The sequence below is a fragment of the Tachypleus tridentatus genome, chromosome 13, assembly GCF_004210375.1.
Source record: "Tachypleus tridentatus isolate NWPU-2018 chromosome 13, ASM421037v1, whole genome shotgun sequence".
NCBI classification, from domain to species: Eukaryota; Metazoa; Arthropoda; class Merostomata; order Xiphosura; family Limulidae; genus Tachypleus; species Tachypleus tridentatus.
Window position 1 is genome coordinate 122,503,646 of NC_134837.1, and position 20,799 is coordinate 122,524,444.

At 32.7% G+C, this 20,799-nt stretch overlaps 1 protein-coding gene and 1 long non-coding RNA gene across 2 annotated transcripts; one reads left to right on the forward strand and one right to left on the reverse strand.

Annotated features, from left to right (window-relative positions):
* Positions 1-8,903: 8,903 nt before the first annotated feature.
* Positions 8,904-12,114, forward strand: LOC143237519 (uncharacterized). Its single transcript, XR_013020120.1, has 2 exons — positions 8,904-9,041; positions 9,648-12,114. It is a non-coding gene; the product is annotated as an uncharacterized LOC143237519 (long non-coding RNA).
* A 3,417-nt stretch (positions 12,115-15,531) lies between these two features.
* Positions 15,532-19,704, reverse strand: LOC143237517 (kelch-like protein 5). Its single transcript, XM_076476875.1, has 2 exons — positions 19,594-19,704; positions 15,532-18,077 (listed from the first exon to the last, which is right to left on the reverse strand). The coding sequence occupies exon 2, from the start codon at positions 18,051-18,053 to the stop codon at positions 16,293-16,295; it is 1,761 nt and encodes a 586-aa protein (XP_076332990.1). The 5' UTR covers positions 18,054-18,077; positions 19,594-19,704; the 3' UTR covers positions 15,532-16,292.
* Positions 19,705-20,799: the final 1,095 nt, after the last annotated feature.

A 20,799-nucleotide genomic window follows, 5' to 3' on the forward strand; every position in this document is an offset into this window, starting at 1 on the left:
AGAGAAAAACATATGTTCATTTTGGAATTTTTTCGAGTTCCTCAAAGGCAATAACTTGACTGTGCAAGTTTTTACCATTAAAAAAATCATCACCTAAGTTACTGGGACAGATGAAAAAATAGTTCACCTAATGTCACACATGGTTAAGGTACTCGACTTGTTATCCGAGGGTCGCGCGTTTGAATCCCTGTCACACCAATGATACTTCCCTTTCACCGTGGGGCGTTATAACGTCACGTTCAATCCCATTATTCGTTGGTAATAGAATAGCCCAAGAGTTGGCGGAAGGTGGTGATAATTAGTAGCTTTCTCTCTAGTCCTACACTGCTAAAGTAGAGACGGCTAGCGCAGATAGCCTTCGTCCAGCTTTGCGCGAAATTCAGAAACCAAACCTAATATCACTTTAGTGTCAGATACGAATAAGCGTAATATAGGCTAGCTAAAGTTTAAGGCATAATCCTAACATGGGCATTGTATTGGTCATTTATAATTTCAAATTGGATCCAGTAAAATGTGATAATATAATATCACAATAAAATTAAATGCCTTATTTCACAAGGTAAGAAGACGTGTATGAAGTTACTTCTGACGCCTGTTTGTTAGAAACAGAAGGAAATGTTACTTAAGTTAAGCGTAGACCTATGCTTGAGACTAGTAATACTAGTTGAGTGTGGGCAAGTAAAATTAGAACTAATAACTGTTGTGGAAAATACTGTGTGAAATTAATAAGAGATATATTAGGCCTAACATTAGTTTGATTTTGAGAATAAAAATGTTTCTACTATATCATAAAAATTAACACTACGAGTAACTTACGTATAGTGGTTTAGCGGTATGTCTGCGAACTTCCAACGCTACAATCCGGATTTTGATACCCGTGGTGGGCAGAGCACAGATAGCCCTTTGTGTAGTTTTGTGCTTAATTCAAAAACAACAAAACAACAACTTACGTATTGACTAAAATAATTTTGATTAAAAAATTGTTTGCCAGAGTTATTTAAATTGTTTAAACGAGCAGACCTATATAGAGATTTATTATTTAGTATAAAAATAATTTAATTAGTAATTTAAGCTTTGGATTTTTTTATTTCTTTCATTTTTCCTTAATTTGATCTTTGTGGGTTACAAATCATTACTGCGTAATAAACGCAAACGAACTTGGCAAGGGTTTCGTTTAGAGACAGAGGAGTCTGAAGAATTCTCTCCCCAAAAGGGGTGGTCAGTAACGTTGTGGTTCCTCTTCGTCCCCTCTTGTGAGAGATTATTGAACTTTAAGTGGGAATTTGCCTTTATTTTGTTTTAAGTTATTTAAGTTGAAGAAGTGAAGTAGGGGATATGGAAGTGACCCGTGAGAAGGGAGACCTGGACAGAGGCGGCGTAAAAGAAGTAAGCCAGGCCAGAGCCCGTGGTCAGAATAACCTGACGGCTGGCGATTACTAAACATTGACTTAAACGGCTCTTTTCAGGACCGGGCAAGAATGTTGCCTTGGCTGAGATCTCGAGATCCAATGCCAGAGGTTTAGGAGTGGGGGAAAACGAGAGTACCCCAAGAAAACACTTTCACGGTCTGGGCGCTTATTGCGTAATCATTAACTTTATGGCTAAAGTCTTAATATGTTAATTAAGGCCTAAGCCTTTTTTTGAGGCAACGGATAGATGAAATACCTCATACGCTAAAATTACTCTCTATAAACGTGAAATCTTAAGTACATCATCCGTGCTTCAAATGTTCCATGTATCCTGTCGTTCTTCGTTTATCCTTGTTAAAATTAAACTGACAGGTCATAGAAAACAATCTTTTAAAACTGGCTTAGATGTCGCTAAGAAGAATATACCTTACAGAAATAATTCACTGTACAATTTTTAAAATATTGTTTAAAACAGTATAAAAACGTCAATAACTCGAAGTACAAACATAAAGAAATCGTCGAGACTTGTTCATCACAATTGAACTGTTGAAGAACAAAAATAGTTTGATTGTGTGAAAATTTAAATTAATGCTCTGCTCAAAAGCAAAGGTTTCAAGAATGTTATTGTATACTTCTAAATTGTTGCAATACTTACAAATTCTTTTCATTTTTTTTCTTCTACTTAGGAAGTTTAATGTTTTATAGACCTGGACGTAATTATTAAATGCAGTGTAGCCTGGACATTGTATATACTTTGAGCATTAAATTAAGCATATTGCGAGACCTGGAACTCACTGAAAATGTTAGAATAATTGCTAAACGAAGAAAAAGGATGTTTTGAAAACATAAAATTTACGGAAATTAACCTGGATTAAATTAAAAGAGTAAAACCCTTAGTTGTATTTATAAATAACACTCCTGGTTTTTGTCTCATTTACAAAATGTAAATTAGAAAAAGTTTTTATTGTAACAAATGTGCCATCCCTCTGAAATTTTGTGTTCTTGTTTATTATCATTCATACAATGCTCAATTTTAAATTATTTGTACTTTGTCTACAGGGTTACTTCATAACTTATTCTGTTAAAATTGAATGTTGGAACACCATGTTTTTTCATAACTATCTCTAAAGATGAACTGATATTTTTAGCTGCTGTATAATCATTTAGTCAAACTCTAAGGATGCATAGTTTTAACTAGATTTGAATATTTTTAAATATGTGATCATTAAGAACAACTAACATCTTTCAACATCCTTCATAATTTACCCAGATACACATCATGGGCAGTAGTGAAACTTAACACAGGTATAAGCATATTGTTATTATAGAGTCCCCAGTCAAGGCAGGTGGTAAAATACCTCATTCTGGTTTCCAGACTTTTGGTTGGTTAGCTACAACTGTAAGGCTTTAAATTAACCACAAAGGATTTATTTTGTAACAAATGTTGTAGAACTGTTGAAGTGATTACTAGGTTTATTGAACAATGACTGTGAACCAACTGATAGTTGTACTGCAGTATAAAAAGTTTTTATCAGTTGCCAAACACCTTTGTAAATTTCTAAGTAACCACTAGCAGTCTGTCAGTGTAAACTTATGTTGAAAATAGTTTATATAATCAAAATAAATATATTCTCCTTTTCATATGTTTTCTAATTTTGATTTCTTGGAGATCACACATGATAAAAAAAGGATTTCTAAGTCTATTTTTTCTCCCTTTAAAATATAAAATAGTTTCTATTTTCAATCTAATAAAAATTCTGCCTTTTTCTGATGGTGTTGGGGAAATATTAAATTGGAGAGAAAATTAGTTGGAGAGTGAAAACCAGAGAATAGTAATAAATGAAGTTGGACCTGACTGGATTACAGTGACAAGCAGTATACCTCAAGGCTCTGTGTTGGGTCCTCTGTTGTTTGTGACTTGTATTGATGATATTGACTCTAGAATTACTAACAAAATTTCAGAGTTTGCAGATGACATTAAGATTTTTAGGGTGGCTAACTGTATCACAGATGCTACAGACTTACTGGGAGATTTAGATCATTTGATTCATGGACCAATATGTGGCAGGTGATGTTTAAATATCCAAAATGTAAGGTGATGCATGTAGATGTTCACAATTCAAATTATTGTTATAATTTAAATAGGAGTACATTAAGTACTGCAGTTGTAGAAAAATATCTTGGCATGGTAATAGAAAAATCATTTAAGTGATCTAAGTAGTGTATGTAGCTCACAATAGGGCTAATAGGATCCTGGGTAGCATCTACAGAAACACTGAATATAAGACAAGAGATCTGTTTTGTTTTGTTTTGTTTTGAATTTCGCACAAAGCTACTCGAGGGCTATCTGTGCTCGCCATCCCTAATTTAGCAGTGTAAGACTAGAGGGAAGGCAGCTAGTCATCACCACCCACTGCCAACTCTTGGGCTACTCTTTTACCAACAAATAGTGGGATTGACCATCACATTATAATGCCCCCACGGCTGAAAGGGTGAGCATGTGTAGCACGACAGGGATGCAAACCTGCAACCCTCAGATTACGAGTCGTATGCCTTAACATACTTGGCCATGCCAAGCCAAGACAAGAGATATTATTCTTTCACTGTATAGAACACTTGTAAAGCCTCTTTTACAGTACTGTGTACAGTTTTGGACTCCCTTTCTCAAGAAGAATATTGAATTGTCAGAGGAGGTTCAGAGAAGAGCCATGAGGATAATACCCAAGATGGTGGGATTGTCCTATGAGGAGAGACTTAAATATGTAAACTTGTTTTCTGGAGAGGAAAAGAGTTTATTATTAAGGGTATTCATAAAATAGCTCTATCAAACGTTTCTAGTTTAGCAGTCAAAACAATAGGACAAGAGGTATAAATTCTTATTTTGGTGGAATAGGAGTCATCTCTAGTTTAGACAATATTACTTTTCAAACAGGGTGGACTATTTTTGGAATGAGCTGCCTTCAAGAATGGTGGAAACAGAAAATGTAATGGATTATAGAAAAGACTGAATGAATACATGAGTTGTAAGGGATGGTTATAGTTGGGAGGCGAGACAAACATGATGGGCACTTAAACTTCTTTTTATCTATTTCTGTTTTTATGAATTTATAAAAAATAAAGTATAAACAGTCCCCAGTGTGTGAAAAATTTATTTTACTACCATATTCTTATGTGGACACTGGTTCATATTTCTTAACTACTATGCCAGCAGGTTCTTTACTTGTGAGGACACGACGCAGTTTGGTGTATCACACAAATAAGTTTAAAATTAGTTTGTTTCTGACCTTACTAATGTAACTTACCATTTCACACATTAACAGTATGGTGTCATATAGAACTCTTGTAATTTACAAAGGACCATACCTATTCATTTGTTGTAACGTGGGACTTGCCAAGGATTATATGAAAAAAAAAGGGGGGGGGAAACATAAATGGTTAATATTAAACATCAAAGACTGTATATCATGACTGCCACATTAGGAAAAAACAGATTCGATATTTGTTACACACATTTTGTTGGTAATTTAGCTAATCCTTGATTTCTGAATACAAACAAAGAATTTATTTACATAGTGTTTTCTTGCTCTGAAACCATGTCATAATGTTCCACATTTGACATCAATTGAACTAACATTATGAAAATTGATAACAAAGTCAACTATCTTTACATATATTTTATTTATTTGCAATAAAATTATGTTATCTGCCACTTTGTAGCCTTGATGTTTGCCATTTTCTATAAGATGCTTCCACTAATAAAGTACAATCTGAAGTTTGACACACAGTTGCTTTAGTGGCTGGAATATTATTTGGATACTAATGTCATGGACAATAAAAAATGTATTTTTTTATATACTTCTTTAAACCTTTCTTAACTGTTTCATGAATTATTTCTCCATACATATCTCACTAAACATTATAAACACAGAATAAACTATTCCTCATTAAAATTGAGATTTAAACAATATATTAGTTGTGAAAAAATGACTTTTTTTTTTTCTGATTAAACTGGGAAAGATATATGACAAAGGCAGCAGCTACAGACATGTGCATCTATTGGGTAAACTGGTTTTTTTCACCTACCACTCATATCATCCTAGCTACTACCGTGTTCAGAGACATGTTTCTATTTGATCAATTGTATGACCCTGAAAATTATTAATTATGATGGTAAAGGCAGTGAATTTTGGAGTCTTTTCTGTGGACTTTCTTCCTGGTTTTGGCTTTGCCATCCTGCTGAGTTGAAGAAGAGTGCTTTAATTAGGGCATTTTCAAAACTGAAGTGTACTGTGGCTCTTTGTGGAGTTGTAGCCGAGTGTTCTGATAGGACAAATGTTGTTGACGTTGCATCACTGTGCCCCTCTTTGGCAATGAAGTGAAGCCAATGATTATGAGTTTTGTATGCCAGCAACACCATGTTGGGTGCTCATATACCTGATTCAATATTATTACTCATCATGATCTATACAACCTACCCCCAAATCTAATTATACATCCAAAGTAGCATATCATTTGTTTTACATATATATGTACATACACACATATATGGATGGAAGAATTTTGAAAAAGACAAACCTCTTTGCAACAACAAAAAGCACTCTTGTTTTTTTCAAGTGTCATTAAAGACGACTATTTGCCTTTATGCAGTAGATAAAGAAACTTGAGTGATGTTAGTGAAACTAAACAACATTAAGAAATACTGAATTATGTTTTTGTATTACTGTGAGTAGCACTTACTATATTAAGAAACATTTAATATTTGTATAACTGAGTGACATTTACTGTTTTAATACTGATATTTCTATAATTGTGAAGTTACTGTATTAAGCAAGCTTAAGTAACTTTTAGTAAAAATGAACATTTATTGTAATAAGGTTGAATATTTTTAACAAGATTGTATATGAACAATATACTGTATTAAGACAGAGTGAGTTTTTGTACAAAGCTTAACAACATTTCCAATATTATAAAAGTTGTATCAAAAATGAAAAGTGACAATATGTTTATTAGACCCATGCAAATATCTGATGCATAATGGTATAGATCACACTGAATTTATAGCAAGTAACATTTTATAAATGTAACATTTTAAACTCTTATATAAGCTATTATTTTTGCATACAGTACTTAGTTTTACAATATAATACAAATCTTTGTATTTAAAACAAATGTTATTGTTATTAATTTCTTTAGTCAAATTTTATATATTTTTTATTTTCAGAAAGTACTTTACTTCAAAATGATAAAATTACATGGGTTTAAAAATAATGATAGGAACATGGCTTTTGTGTAAAGATATTTATTTAAAAAATTCAGATAAGACAAATTATTGGATAAAAAAATTGTTTTTACTGAGCTTTTCTGATAAGATTTTCTACGGTCATTTCTTAATGTTTGTTGGAGGGGGATGATAATAGTGCCCTAAATGAAGATCTGGAACCTTCTGAAGTTACTGAAGGCTGAGAAGAAAGCAAGATTGTACAAATGCTAGTTACGATGCAAATCTGTATTTCATTATATGGGATAATTGTAAGGTTGTATATATATCATAGATTACTTGAATGACTGAGCAAGTTTATAACTGCTAACTGGTTATGGCAGTAACTGATACTACAACATGTTACTAAGGTGGAAAAATTGATGTTTATCCTTTGTTGACAATAAACAAACAAGGTGGTAAAAGTGCAAGTTACTGGAATGAATCACTTATAATTTTCAGGGGCTTTTGGTTTTCTTTTACCTCCAAAAAAACTTATGATCTCAGTTTTGAGGTAAGATCTAGTGTTTGATGATTTTCTATTGTGGAGATGTTTTTTCAGGGGACTAAATTAAACTTTGTCTCATTTAATTAGTGGAAAATCACATAATCAAAACATATTTAATTTCAAATGAACATCAGATAATAAATGTAAGACTTTTGCACAAAAAATCTTTCAATAAGAAAATACTTTTAAACTGTGTTTCATACTATCATGGAATGATGAAAAACTCAGTATATTTTGATGTTTGGATTGTTTTTTAAGAACATATGTTAAGCTATTTTTAATTAACAGTAAACTGTATGCATGTTCATGGGTATACAAGAGACAGAGAAAATTGATGGTTAATATTTGAACTGTAAGACTTTATGTCAATATCCTATAGAAATAGAAGCATTCTTTGAAACAAAAAAATGTACTTCTAAAAACTGACATTTTGCTGTATTCCTGCCTAACATGGAGGTCTGTAGTAAATACTGAAGTGTTTTGCACCTACTGGTATATCTACCAACATGGTGTGCAGGTATGTGTTGAAGTTTAATCAGTGGTGGTAAAAACAGCTATCAGGATGACACAAACATGTTGCATTTTGCCTTAACCTGTATAGTCCAACATCAACTTTTCATTATTGGGTTTTCTTTGAATTAGACCTAACTGAACTTAACTGTAAAAGCTATTAATATAACCTTACCATATTGATGTTCTGTATATTTTCATTAGCATCTCTAGTATTGGTTAAACATCAGAAAGTAAACATTTTCTCTCTAGAATTTAATAATCTGTTGTTAATTTAAGAATTTCCTTAAGAATAGTGAAGTAAGATAACTTCTTATCATGTACAAGACTTGCACAGTAAATGTTGCTAATTAACATTCCACCTCTTCACAACTAAGGTACTTATCTGTTCATCATTCAGGTTATATTGTATGGAAATATTTTTTGAAAAATTTCCATATATACTCTGTAAAATACCTTTTTTTTTTAGAATGTAAAAAAAAATCTGTTGTTTTTAACTTAAAAAGAAAGAAAGAAGGCTTATGTCTTATGAGAAGCAGATGCTAGTGCTGGTATACACTTAGATGTATCCTAAAACTTCTGCATAGATTAACGATTTTACCAAAAACAAACAAAAAACCTTGTTAATTTAAACATTTATTATTTCAAACATTGAAGAGATACATTCCAGTTTCCAATAAAAGTCATCTTATTGTTCTCTGCTTATCAATATAAGTGATAATACCCATACCAGCCGTTCTGAGGTACATTTTTATTTCAAGTGGGTTTCTCATTATCAAGAACAATAGAAAAGATTTACTAAAAAAAGACAAGCGAGAACAAACTTACCACAAAACAGTATTTTATACTCATAAAAGTAGTGTTATGGAAAATTACACCATATAATGTTTTTTACAAAAAAGTTCCTTCCTATACAAATTTAAACAATATAGTAAAACATACTTGTATTTTATCATATATCCTCAATAACCAAAGCAAATAACAAGGTACTAACACATGTAATTACATGAGCAAATCAATGTAATACTTAGATGATGTTACCCTCTAAAATATTATTTTGTAGTATCCACTGAACTAGAAGTGCCAAGTTTTTTAGCTAATTATGGAATGCTTAAAAGTAATTTGTGTATAAGAATTCCACCTTATACATATATAATTTAAAACCCTTACAGTAACAGATAGATGTATTAACTCTGACAGAGCAATTCATGCAACAAGCAAGTTTTACCACAGCTTCACAAAAACCAAGCAAGAAAAAAACTCACAACCTTGAAAGCCATGCCATTTCTCTATGCCACCTGTGAGCAACACTACAATATTGGATGTATTTACACATGCTCAGCTTTCACATCACATGGTAAGTAGCTCCATGAGTTGAGGTTAAATTTATTGATATATTATCATTGTTATATGTTATACCTTACATATATGTTCAGTATTACAGCATCCATCATCTGATATATACCACAGATTTTGTAATGATTTCATAAAATAAATGTATAAATCAGTGTTCATCATTTGTCACTCAATTTCTCAGTACAGCATTCACATGTATAATGTTTGAGTTTGATTTGCTTTTTAACTGTACAAATAGTTACACACTGTATATCATTCTCTGATATTTATACCTGTGGTTTATACTTTCTTATAGGCTAATACTTGCTGGAGATGTTGGATTTTGCTGCTATAAGGTTGTTTCAAATATGTGTTTATTGCAGTCTACAGAAGACCTGTGCCTTACTGTAGGCCTGTGAGCTTATGCACTCAAGCTCTTAAACTGGTGTCTGTGCCAGACATAATTTGGCCTTTTTTCTTTTTTTTTTAGTGGTAGCTTTTTATGTTACAAATATTTATATTTATGGTTTATGTTCTAATTTATGCTGATATAAGCCAAAGGTTATAAAATTAGCTGCTAAACCATTTTAACGTTTGAGTTTTTGATTGACTTTGGTTCTGTCCACAGCAGTGAGTAAGAAGATTGCTCCTGACAATGAAACTACAGAAACTTTGATGGTGAAAGTGAATTAGAAGATGATTATCCTGGATCTAAGGGCATAAGTTGAATAGGAAGTGGAAACCTTCGACACACCTGACGGAGGTCAACCTACCACCTATGCTACACTAGTTCCTGTACACAAAGGTAGTCAAAGGTAAGAAATATCCTGATTTTGGTGGACAACACAGTGTACAGGGATTCAAAAATATAAATCCACGTCCATGTTTTGATAAGTTTTTTTCCAGTTTCAGTTTATGAGCATGTAGCTAAGGAGATGAACATATATGCAAAACAAATGTTAGTAAAAGTAGGAAGGAACTATCTCAAAGATAGAAGTATAATGTATGGAAGAATATTCAGGCTTTAACTGCTACAGAAATTAGCACGGGGTTGGAGCATAAGCCAACATTAGCTTCTTATTTTCCAGAAGTATATTATCCAAGTAAAAGTACTGGATATGTACATATACTTACAAGGGGTCAGTGCCAGCTAATAAAAAATACACATGTTGATGAATCAGTGCTATAATTCAAGGAGAGACTGTTTTTTTAATTAGTACCTTCCCCAGCAGACTTAGTGGTTTTCTTTCTGAATATCTGTTGAAACTTGAGGTACACAGGCAAATAAACCACAAATGTCCAAGACCAGGGGTTGGGTTATAGGGTTGTTTCATCATTACTAAATGAATTTGAGAATAAAGGGTGTGTAGTATATGTGACCAGTGTTTATTCGAGTGTCCAACTTTTCTTTCATAGTCTAAAAGTGAAGAAAATAAATGCATGTGTCAAAGTGTGTACAAATAGAAAAGGTTTACCTGCAAAAATGAAACATGGGGGCTTCCGAACAACATGGTAAACTGATGAGACAACGATGCTAGCCTGTACATGGTAGGACACAAGTAAGATAAACCTAGTATCAACTATAAGTAATACAGCTGTGAGTATAATAAAATACAGTAATAATAATAATACAGCTGTGAGTATAATAAAATAAAATAAAAAGCTATAAGAAGCATAATGAAACTCAACATTCAAATTTTGTATAATAAATATATATGTGAGAAATCAATGAGTTCAACCAGTTATGCTCTACCTATCTTTTCGATGGAAAGCATTGCAGAAATGGTACCAAGCATTGCAGGGTTTTGTTATTGAGGTGGCACTTGCCAATGGATATATTTGTTGGAATTCACAAAATCTTAGCTATAAACTGACTCTAAAAAAATTGTCACTCCCCTTGATATTTTGAGGCTAGAAAAAGAATTATTAGCCTAACTGCATCCTCTTCCCTGCAAAAACAAACTGTTTATTACTGTGTATAATATATTAATAAGTCTCTCTTGTGTGTTGTGCCATACTCTGAGGAGTTTCATACAAAGGTTAGGTATAAGAGAGTTAGAAGTTAGTTTGTAAAAAGTAAATACCCAAAGTACTTTGCCAACAGATTTGCATGATATACATATATAGCTGTATACATATTTTTAGATTTACAATATTGGACTTATCCTTCAGCATGCTGTATTTCGATAAAACATTTATCCATAATGTACATAATGCTGTATTTTGAACTTTCATTATCATGATTTATAATTAGTAAATTAGGTGTTACTGACTTATTTCAATCACACTATATACCTTTTAAAGGATGACAAATTCAATACTTTTTCTCATTTTAAATGTAAATCTTTAGTTTTCTTTATACAGCACAAATATCAGAAAATTGTTGTGTTGGGTATAGAAAACATATTTACTTTTGATATTAAGAAAGACTAAAAAATTATATCCACCACAGTTGAGAGTTACCAATTCTACATGCCAACCATCAAATTAGAAAAATAAAACTGTCTTAGCTAAATATGACTCCTACCCTGCACAAATTTATATTTGTGTCTCCTAATCCTACCATTCTTACCATTAATGTGAAAAACGATAATGCATCAGTTCCCTTAAAAATCTTAAATAACTTTAGTCAGATCCCCTCCAACTATTCTTTTCTTAACATAAAACAACTTCACATATCTTAACCTGTCCTGATATGACAAACCTTCCATCCCAGATACCATCCTAACATCCCTCTTCTTCCTTTCCAACAATTCAATATCCTTTCCAAGGTAAGGAGTCCAAAACTGAATACATTACTGGAAATGTGATCTAACCAGTAACCTAAAACAATGAAATTATAACCTCTTTTATTCAATATTTCTGCAAGTACAAACTAAAATCCTATTTGCTCTGTCATCAGCAACAACACATTGCTTAGATGGCTTAGAGAGACTTACAAACAACTAGAACACTTAAGATTATTTTCTTCCATAACACTATTAAGACTATTCTAATGAAAATTGTACTTGATCCAGATTTTGATATCCCACATGTATTATCTTGCATTTATTATAAATTAAAACACTGATAATAAATATCTTATGTTACAAAGATTGGCTCTGAAATAGATTTTTCTAAATGTGAAAACCTTACAGTTCTTTAAATGCCACAATACTAGAAGGTCATCTCTGACCCAATAAAAATGCTTGAACCAAGAAATGTTAATATATTAAAAGTAAGAATTAGAAATTTGTAAGGTAAATCAGTTTCACATACAATCTTTTATAGTAAATCCAAAACATCTCGAGTGAAAACTGCTCTGTATTATATTTGTCGGGTCTCGAATATTTTGACAGTTACAAACTGAAATAATGAAAATAAGCTATTTTCACAGATAAACATTGTACAATACTCTTAATATACAAGTGATTTTTTAAACTTAAAACATTGTTCAAAAGAGCCAAAGTTCAGCTACACATAAAATCTTGATAGAACATCTCACGTGTAACAGTTCAGTTCTGAACTTAATAACTGATTGTAGTTTCATAAGATCATATATTGGAATGAGTCATTATATAAAAAGTTGTGAACTTTCTAGAAACACTAACTACTTGAGCAGGTTAATAAGTATTTTCATAATACTAAACTGAACCCCAGAGAGATAATCACAAAAGTTACATCACTTCAGTGAACAATAAAAACAAGTAAAAAATAAATTTTATACACTTTAGAGCAGATGGATGACAATTTTGCTTGTTGTAAATAAACAGTGCACAATAACAGCTGGAAAAGCTGTTTCTTTACTTAGAGCAAATATTTATCAGAAAAACTTTTTCTGGAGGGTTGGTTTACTTACTAAACTTTTTTACTTGTTTATGAACTTTCTTCAGTATCAATACTCAATGACCTGGTTTTAGTTTAACACATTTAATAATTTATCCAAGTTCTTCCAAGAAACCCTAGTAATACATTTATACTGATATAATGATACTGAAGTCTAAGTCATACAAAAATATATATGTATATGAAAAGGAATGAAATATCACAGCACACTGTAGAAACACAATACATAAACAATTATTAAAATACATATTAATAATACTGATATGACACTATCTTTAAAAAGCTATGTACATTTTGTGTCAAAACTCCACTTTAATTTTCTTAATAATTAAAACTATATTACCTGTTTTTTACAATAAGTTTCACATCAATGAAAGGAGTAGTGTAACAGACACACGTGATCACTTATGGAGAACATCTACATTACTACAAGTTTGGAAAATTACATTAAAGATCTGCAATCTTGTTCAGTAATTAATTTGGAGTGAGGCCACAAAATATAGTAATAACATTTTGAGATCAAGATGGCATTGATACATGTAACATATTTCATACTTGAACAGATCATTAGCTTGTATACGTAACTATCTATTAATCAAGCTTTATTGTAACTACAAGTAACATTTTCTGATTTATGTGAGAATACACAAGTTATGCTCATTCTAAGGGTCCAATCATTAAATGAAAAAAATTTGTGTAATTGTAGCACTTTTCAAAATAAGAAAATAGTTGTGAACTATGTAATAACGTCATGCAGTTACCGGAAAAGCTGAGGTAACTAGTAACTTCACATGGTTAACATCAAAGTTGTGAACTATCAACTTCATACAGTTACCATAAAAACTGTGAACCAACTAGTGTAACTTCCCACAACTACTATAAAAGTTGTGAACTAGCATGTAATTCCATATGGTTACCATAAAAGCCATCAACTAACTAGTGTAACTTCCCACAGTTACCACTAAAGTTATGAACTAGTGTGTAACTTCACATGGTTATAATCAAAGCTGTGAACTAACCAGTGTACAACTTCACATAATTACTATCAAAGCTGTGAACTAACTAGTGTACAACTTCACATGGTTATAATCAAAGCTATGAACTAACTAGTGTATAACTTCACATGATTACTATCAAAACTGTGAACTAACCTATGTACAACTTTACATCATTATAATCAAAGCTGTGAACTAACCAGTGTATAACTTCACATGATTATAATCAAAGCTGTGAACTCTAGTGCAAAACTTCACATGGTTATAATCAAAGCTGTGAACTAACTAGTGCATAACTTCACATGGTTATAATCAAAGCTGTGAACTAACTAGTGCATAACTTCACATGATTACTATCAAAGCTGTGAACTAACTAGTGCATAACTTCACATGATTGCTATCAAAGCTGTGAACTCTAGTGCATAACTTCACATGGTTATAATCAAAGCTATGAACTAGTCTTTTCGTTACCTTTTCAGAAGAGAACAATCAACAGGATTTTTAAACACTTCTCATGTCAAATTAATTTCTAATCTTTTTACATAAAACTTTCAATAAGTATAATACATACTTACATGGTAATGCTCTTGCTTACACAGATCATCTGTTTTTATTGCTGCAGGAATCCCAAATATTAGTGAAATCTCTTATTTTTTACAAAATATTCAAAACAGTAAATGCTGAAACTTTAGAACAATAATAGAATATATTCCTACTATGCACTTTTCAAATTAATCTTCCCTAAGTTACCACACTTCACTGAAACACAAGATTTTATTCAAGTGGTAAATTTTATATGGGCTAGATAATGTTATGAATATAAACTACATTCAGGCTATCTGGTCTGGATTAAACATATTAATGGCATTAGCAGTTTTTACAAGTAATTCTATTATAATTTCACCTGAAAATTAGAAAATGTATGTAGGCAGTGTGTATTCTGATTGTCATGGTAAACCCAGACATGAGAACGACTATTCATCACTAAATTGTAGAACAAAAGTTCATATTTCACTTCAATTACAGAAGCTTCAAAACAAAGTCCACCTATAGAACCATGAAGAAATTAATGCTAATATCATAACCTTTCATTAATGATGAATCTACATAACTTCCATCCATGGAATGGGTACTCCAGCTAGTCTGTATAAATATAGCAATACTGTCTGTTGCACATCCATCTAACTACTTCACAGGGCATGGATGGATCTTATCCAAAATAGATATAAAAGTTCAATAGGTCCATGCAAGTGTACATACAAGTTTTCAATTTTGCAGTTTTTACCACTACTCTGCCCCCTGTTGATGGATTTTCACCAAATCTGGCATGAAGGTTTGTTGAATTCATGGGGAAATACAAATTTTCAGTTTGACATTTTGCCATTTTTATGTGTATTTTTTAACAATACTTCACTCCATGTTGATGAATCTTTATCAAATTTGGTATGAAGGTTCACTAAGTACATGGGAAGATATACAAATTTTCAGTTTTGCAGTTTTTATGGTCATTTTTTACAACTAAATATAAGGGGAAGCAACTTTTCATGTCCTGAAATAACCTTTCATTAATTATGAATTTACATAACTTGCATCCAGGGTACAGATACTCTAGTTAGTTTACAATAAGCTAAGGGCTGAATGAAAGTGATTAAAGAAGCTATAATTCAAGTGACCAGTAAAGAGCCATATAAGTAAACAAGTTTAAAATGGTCTAGTTTAATGCTATTGCTCATTAATTTCATTACAGTAAAATCACTGATAATTCTACACCAAAAAAAAAAAAATCCCCTTTTTCTTTACAACTGCAGTTTAAAGCTTGATCTCAGAATTTAATTGTACTGACTCACATAAAACATATTTATCATTAGTTGGGAACCATCCTACCACCTCTTTTGCAACACCCACCCAATATATCAACTATAATCTATGGAACATCATTGGACAATACTTTATCTATATACAACTGTTTTAATAGAATGTATAATTACAACAATTCACTTCAGATTATCAAATATTCAAATGATTGTTTTACCAATTGAGCAGTTCAGTGATTACAATATGTACTTACACAACTCTATGATTGCAGAAGTCGTGCTTTCAATTACAGTATTTGAGCTCACATAGCTAATTAAACCACAGTTATATATGCCTTTTCTTCACATTCAATCGATAAGTCAGTATTGCTTCACATGTACAAAAGACTCTACATACATATGTGCCTTAAATTACAGCATTTTATGTTCCCATGTACACATATATCACTGATTTAAAGGTTTATGCTTCAATATTTACCATGTTTTCTTTAAAATAATTTTAAAGACTGGGATGGATAATTGTATAATACATTTTCTTCAGACCAATGGAAAATTTGTTACATTTCTTATGTATACATTTTTCTGCTCTGTTGACCTACGGTATCACACAAGTTATCAAGACAGCCTTCTTCAGACTTTTCAGATGTCCAATTTGATGACGATGACACACATGCCAGCTCGGCCAGTGGCCATGTGTTGAACTTTACTCCATTCATTTGTCTGAGGATCATAAGTCTCTACTAAATTCAGGTATGACTGCCCATCATAACCTCCAATTGCAAAGAGTTTATCACCTAAGACGCTTACCCCTATGGCATCACGACCAATACTCATTGGACTAACAGCGGTCCACATGTCAGTTTTAGGATCATAACGTTCAACACACTGAAATCGAGAGGCGCTTGGATTAACAGCAGGAGCATCATGTCCACCCAAAGCAAAAAGATAACCATTAATTACTCCTACACCAACACCACCTCGACACTTAGACATGGAAGCACACTGTGTCCACTTGTTGGTGTGAGGGTCAAAACACTCCACAGACCTGAGGCACGAACTTCCATCTCGTCCACCAACAACATATAATCTATTATTCAAAATAGCTACTCCTGCAGTGCTACGCTGCGTGTTCATTGGAGCAACGTAACTCCACTGACGAGTCTGAGGATCCCATCGTTCCACAGTGTTTAGATAACTCCAACCATCATGCCCCCCAACAGCATACAAAGGACCTTCTAAGACTGCAACCCCAAGGCCATGTCTATGAGTAGACATAGATGGCATAGAACTCCAAGTATGAGTTTTTGGATCATAGCATTCAACTGTGTTTAGTGTCTTTAGACCATCCCTTCCTCCTACAATAAAGAGTCTGTTATCAATCACAGCTGCCCCAAATTGTAGGCGACGTCCATTCATCGAGCCAACATGAGTCCAGATATTTGTTCTTAAGTTGTACATTTCTATGCTGCTTGTCCCTTTGCAATATTCCATACCTCCAATAATATAAAGGGTTCCAACAGTGGACTTTCTGGGCTTTGTACGAGATGTCTGAAGTTGAGATCGTCTTTCTGGCAAAACGTGATATTTGAGTGCTTCCATGATGAGATCTTGACACGTTCTATCGTTCCGTAACAAACTGTTTTCTTCTACATGATCAGCAATGAATTGTGGGGCTAGAAGTGGAAGCCTCACTGCTCCTAAAAGTTTTCCTAAATGCTTCTTACGATTACTAACATCATGATTTAGCCAAGTAAGGAGAGAATGGAATACAACTTCTTCACTTGGAACGTTAATATCATCGCTGAGAAGCAATTCATACAATTCTTCAGAAGGAAGCAAGATAAATTCCTGATTGTGTATAACTTCTGTGAAGTTTTCCATTATGTAGTTGTATGCAGTTTTTTGTAGTTCTATGCACCCTTGGGACTCAGCAAACAGATGAATTCCAATACAGTTGGATGGATGAAGTTGATGTATCATAAAACCTGAACAGAAGCGAACAACTTCATGCAACTGAAGCAAAGATGCAGTTGACAAAAGTACTTCAGCTGTATTCTCATGTAGCTCAATGGTTCCAGTATAACAATATTCTATCAGACAGCTCAGTGCATCTGGATCGACGTTCTGCATCACAACTTCCTGTTCAACAGCCTCTCGTAAATTGTTTGTGAACATGGCTGCAAAGTAGTCACTAGCAGAACTTAGCACTAACCTGTGAGCAGGTATGCGACGATCACCAACCACCAAAGTGACATCTGTAAGCATGTTTTGAGAAAAAAATACCTTCATCTTTCCTAGGCTGGTAATTGCATGTCTGACCACATCATTTTCACTCATGTAACTCCGTCTGGAAGACAGACTTGACAAGCTGGAACTGGATGATACTTGATCTTCTGTCATTATTACCAATTTTCTTATTTAAACCTATGATAAATGAATATATTTTACAACAAACATTTATTATATTTTGGTTGATAACTGAGATAGATATAACTAAATATGAATAATGGATAACAGCATCAAAAGTATATTCAGTCACTGTTTTATTGTATTCATTTGAAAAGGCTTACGTTTCAACAATATTAATATCCAAGTCATATATTTTGGTACGTGTAGAGGTTTGTGAATAGGATTATGGTCTCTGTCAGTAATTGTATTAATATAATTCTTCTAGTTTAAGAAGAGCCACTGTTAATTTTACACACAACTCATTATACTGCTAGAATACTCTTATAAAATATTCATCCACTAACAAAATTATCTAAACACATGACAGTACACATTTGTAACTTATAAATTGTATGAAGTATGTCAGCAATAGCTCTGCTTATACATTAAATATGTGGTTTAAACATTAAAGTTCCAACCTGTGTAAATCAAGAATTTTAACTTCTAGTTCACACCTGGAAACACTATGATATAATCTTAAGTTACTATTAAAAGTAGAAGGTCTTTCTATATGTGTTAATACACAAACACACATAAAAAGTTTGGAATTTTTCTTCTACTTTCAAAACTACAATAAATATAATTCCAAACTTTTTGTGTGTGTATGTGTATTAACACTATCTTCCATGGAATGATTTCTTCCATTACAATAATTGGCATAAATGTATAGGTAAAAATGGTAAATGATTATACTATACTAGTGGTAAAGGTCTTGATTAACTTGAAGGATTTTTAATTATTTTTTTCTTTCAGTGTATATGCAAAACCTTAGATATTCTACTGTCCTTTTATGTGTTTAAAAAACAAACAAACCTGCATTGGGTTATCCTGCTGTGTCTACCACAGAGAATCAAATCCCAGATTTTGGAAAAGTTCATAAACTTACTGCTATTGCACCAAGACAGACTTTTATATATAACAGTTATAAGAAAGTTAACAAATTTCGAGTGGCGTGTGTTTTCTTAGAGCAAAGCCACATCTGGCTATGCCCATCGAGGGGAATCAAACTCCTGATTTTAGCGTTGTAATTTCGAGTGTCACGTCAATCTGTTACAATTAGGATACAATTTCTCTTTATCAAGTATCGTCATTAATTTTTACTGGTACTAGTGGTAGTAATACTAATAATAAAATTTCAATAATTTTAACTTTCATTTAAAAACAGTACTTAGGTAGATCCTGTTTAAATGAGTAAATTATAATTTTGGGCTTTAATTATTTTTAAAAGTGTAAGGTTGTAACGACAAAAAAAATGCCATATTTAATGCGTAGTGTTCTGCAAGGTATAGTACAAGTACAATGTTAAGCCTACTACAAATCCTATCGTAAGTGTAATGTCAAATCAGAGACATATCATATATTGTAATATTATTATCGTTAACCGTATCTTCAGTAGCTCAGAAGTAGACTAATTACATTGGTAAATGTAATAGAATAATATAACTTAAGTATTAAATATGTCAATGTGATAATAATAACATTAACTCCTCACCAATTCCAACTACGTTTCACTCCTAACAAAGACTTTAAAAATTAAACAAAGAACAAATGTCATGAACACGAAAAGATGTACGATAAACTCGAACGCACTCAGCTGTGTAACGTTTTAACAAGACGCATGCGCAGAATCCTTTGTTGTTGTTTTTTTTTTTTCAACAGTGTGTGTGTTTCTTGATACAAAAGCCACGTCGGGCTGTCTGCAGTCCACCCAGAGAAATCGAACCCCTGATTTTAGCGTTGTAAATCCGCAGATTTACCGCTGTACCAACGTGGTACATTCTTTCAATAGACATTTGATTTTAACTTGACAAACACTGCAAAAATCGTATTTCTTAAATACATTTTTTTAGCATAGTACTTTATATCTGTGTTAAAGTAGTATGAAACGAAACTGTGTTACGCCAAACATTTGTTTTTTGTTTTTTTTAGCAAAACCACATTAAGCTATCTGTGTCCACCACAGAGAATTGAACCCTGTATTTTAGTGTTGTACCTCTATAAACATGCCGATCTCACATCAGGGAGGTATGCCTAGCATAGGCATAAATATGATTTTAAGATATCTGACCGACTAAAGCCACAATAAAACTTTTTTCTTTTTTGTTGAATTTCGTGCAAAGCTACACGAGGGAAGGCAGCAAGTCATCACCACCCACAGCCAACTCTTATGCTACTCTTTCATACCAACGAATAGTGGGATTGACCGTAACGTTATGAACTCCCATGAGAATTCGAACCCGCGACCCTCAGATTACGAGTCGAGCACCCTACCCACCTGGCCATATTGGTAAAGTAGCCTTTTTAATTTAAATGTAACCATTACACTGAACAGCTCTGACAATGTTTTAATAAGGCTACTACGCTACAAGTCACATCAAACATGCTCGCCCTTTCAGCCATGAGAGCATTATAATGTTACAGTCAATCCCACTCTTCGTTGGTAAAAGACTGGCCCAAGAGTTGGCAGTGGGTGGTGATGACTAGTTGGCTTTCTTCTAGTCTTACACTGCTAAATTAGGGACGGCTAGCACAGATAGCCCTCGTGTAGCTTTGCGTGAAATTACAAAACAAACAAACAAATTTACTAATACAAATTGTTCCCAATATAAGTCTCAGTTCGGGCATCGGTTTAGTAGAATTTTTGGTGACCAGCAAGTAAAAATGTGTTGTTTTTTCAAGGTACTTCCGTATTCTTTCC

Excerpts from the sequence above, each read along its gene's own strand:
- LOC143237517 (XM_076476875.1), bottom strand. The coding sequence starts at position 18,053 with ATGACAGAAGATCAAGTATCATCCAGTTCCAGCTTGTCAAGTCTGTCT.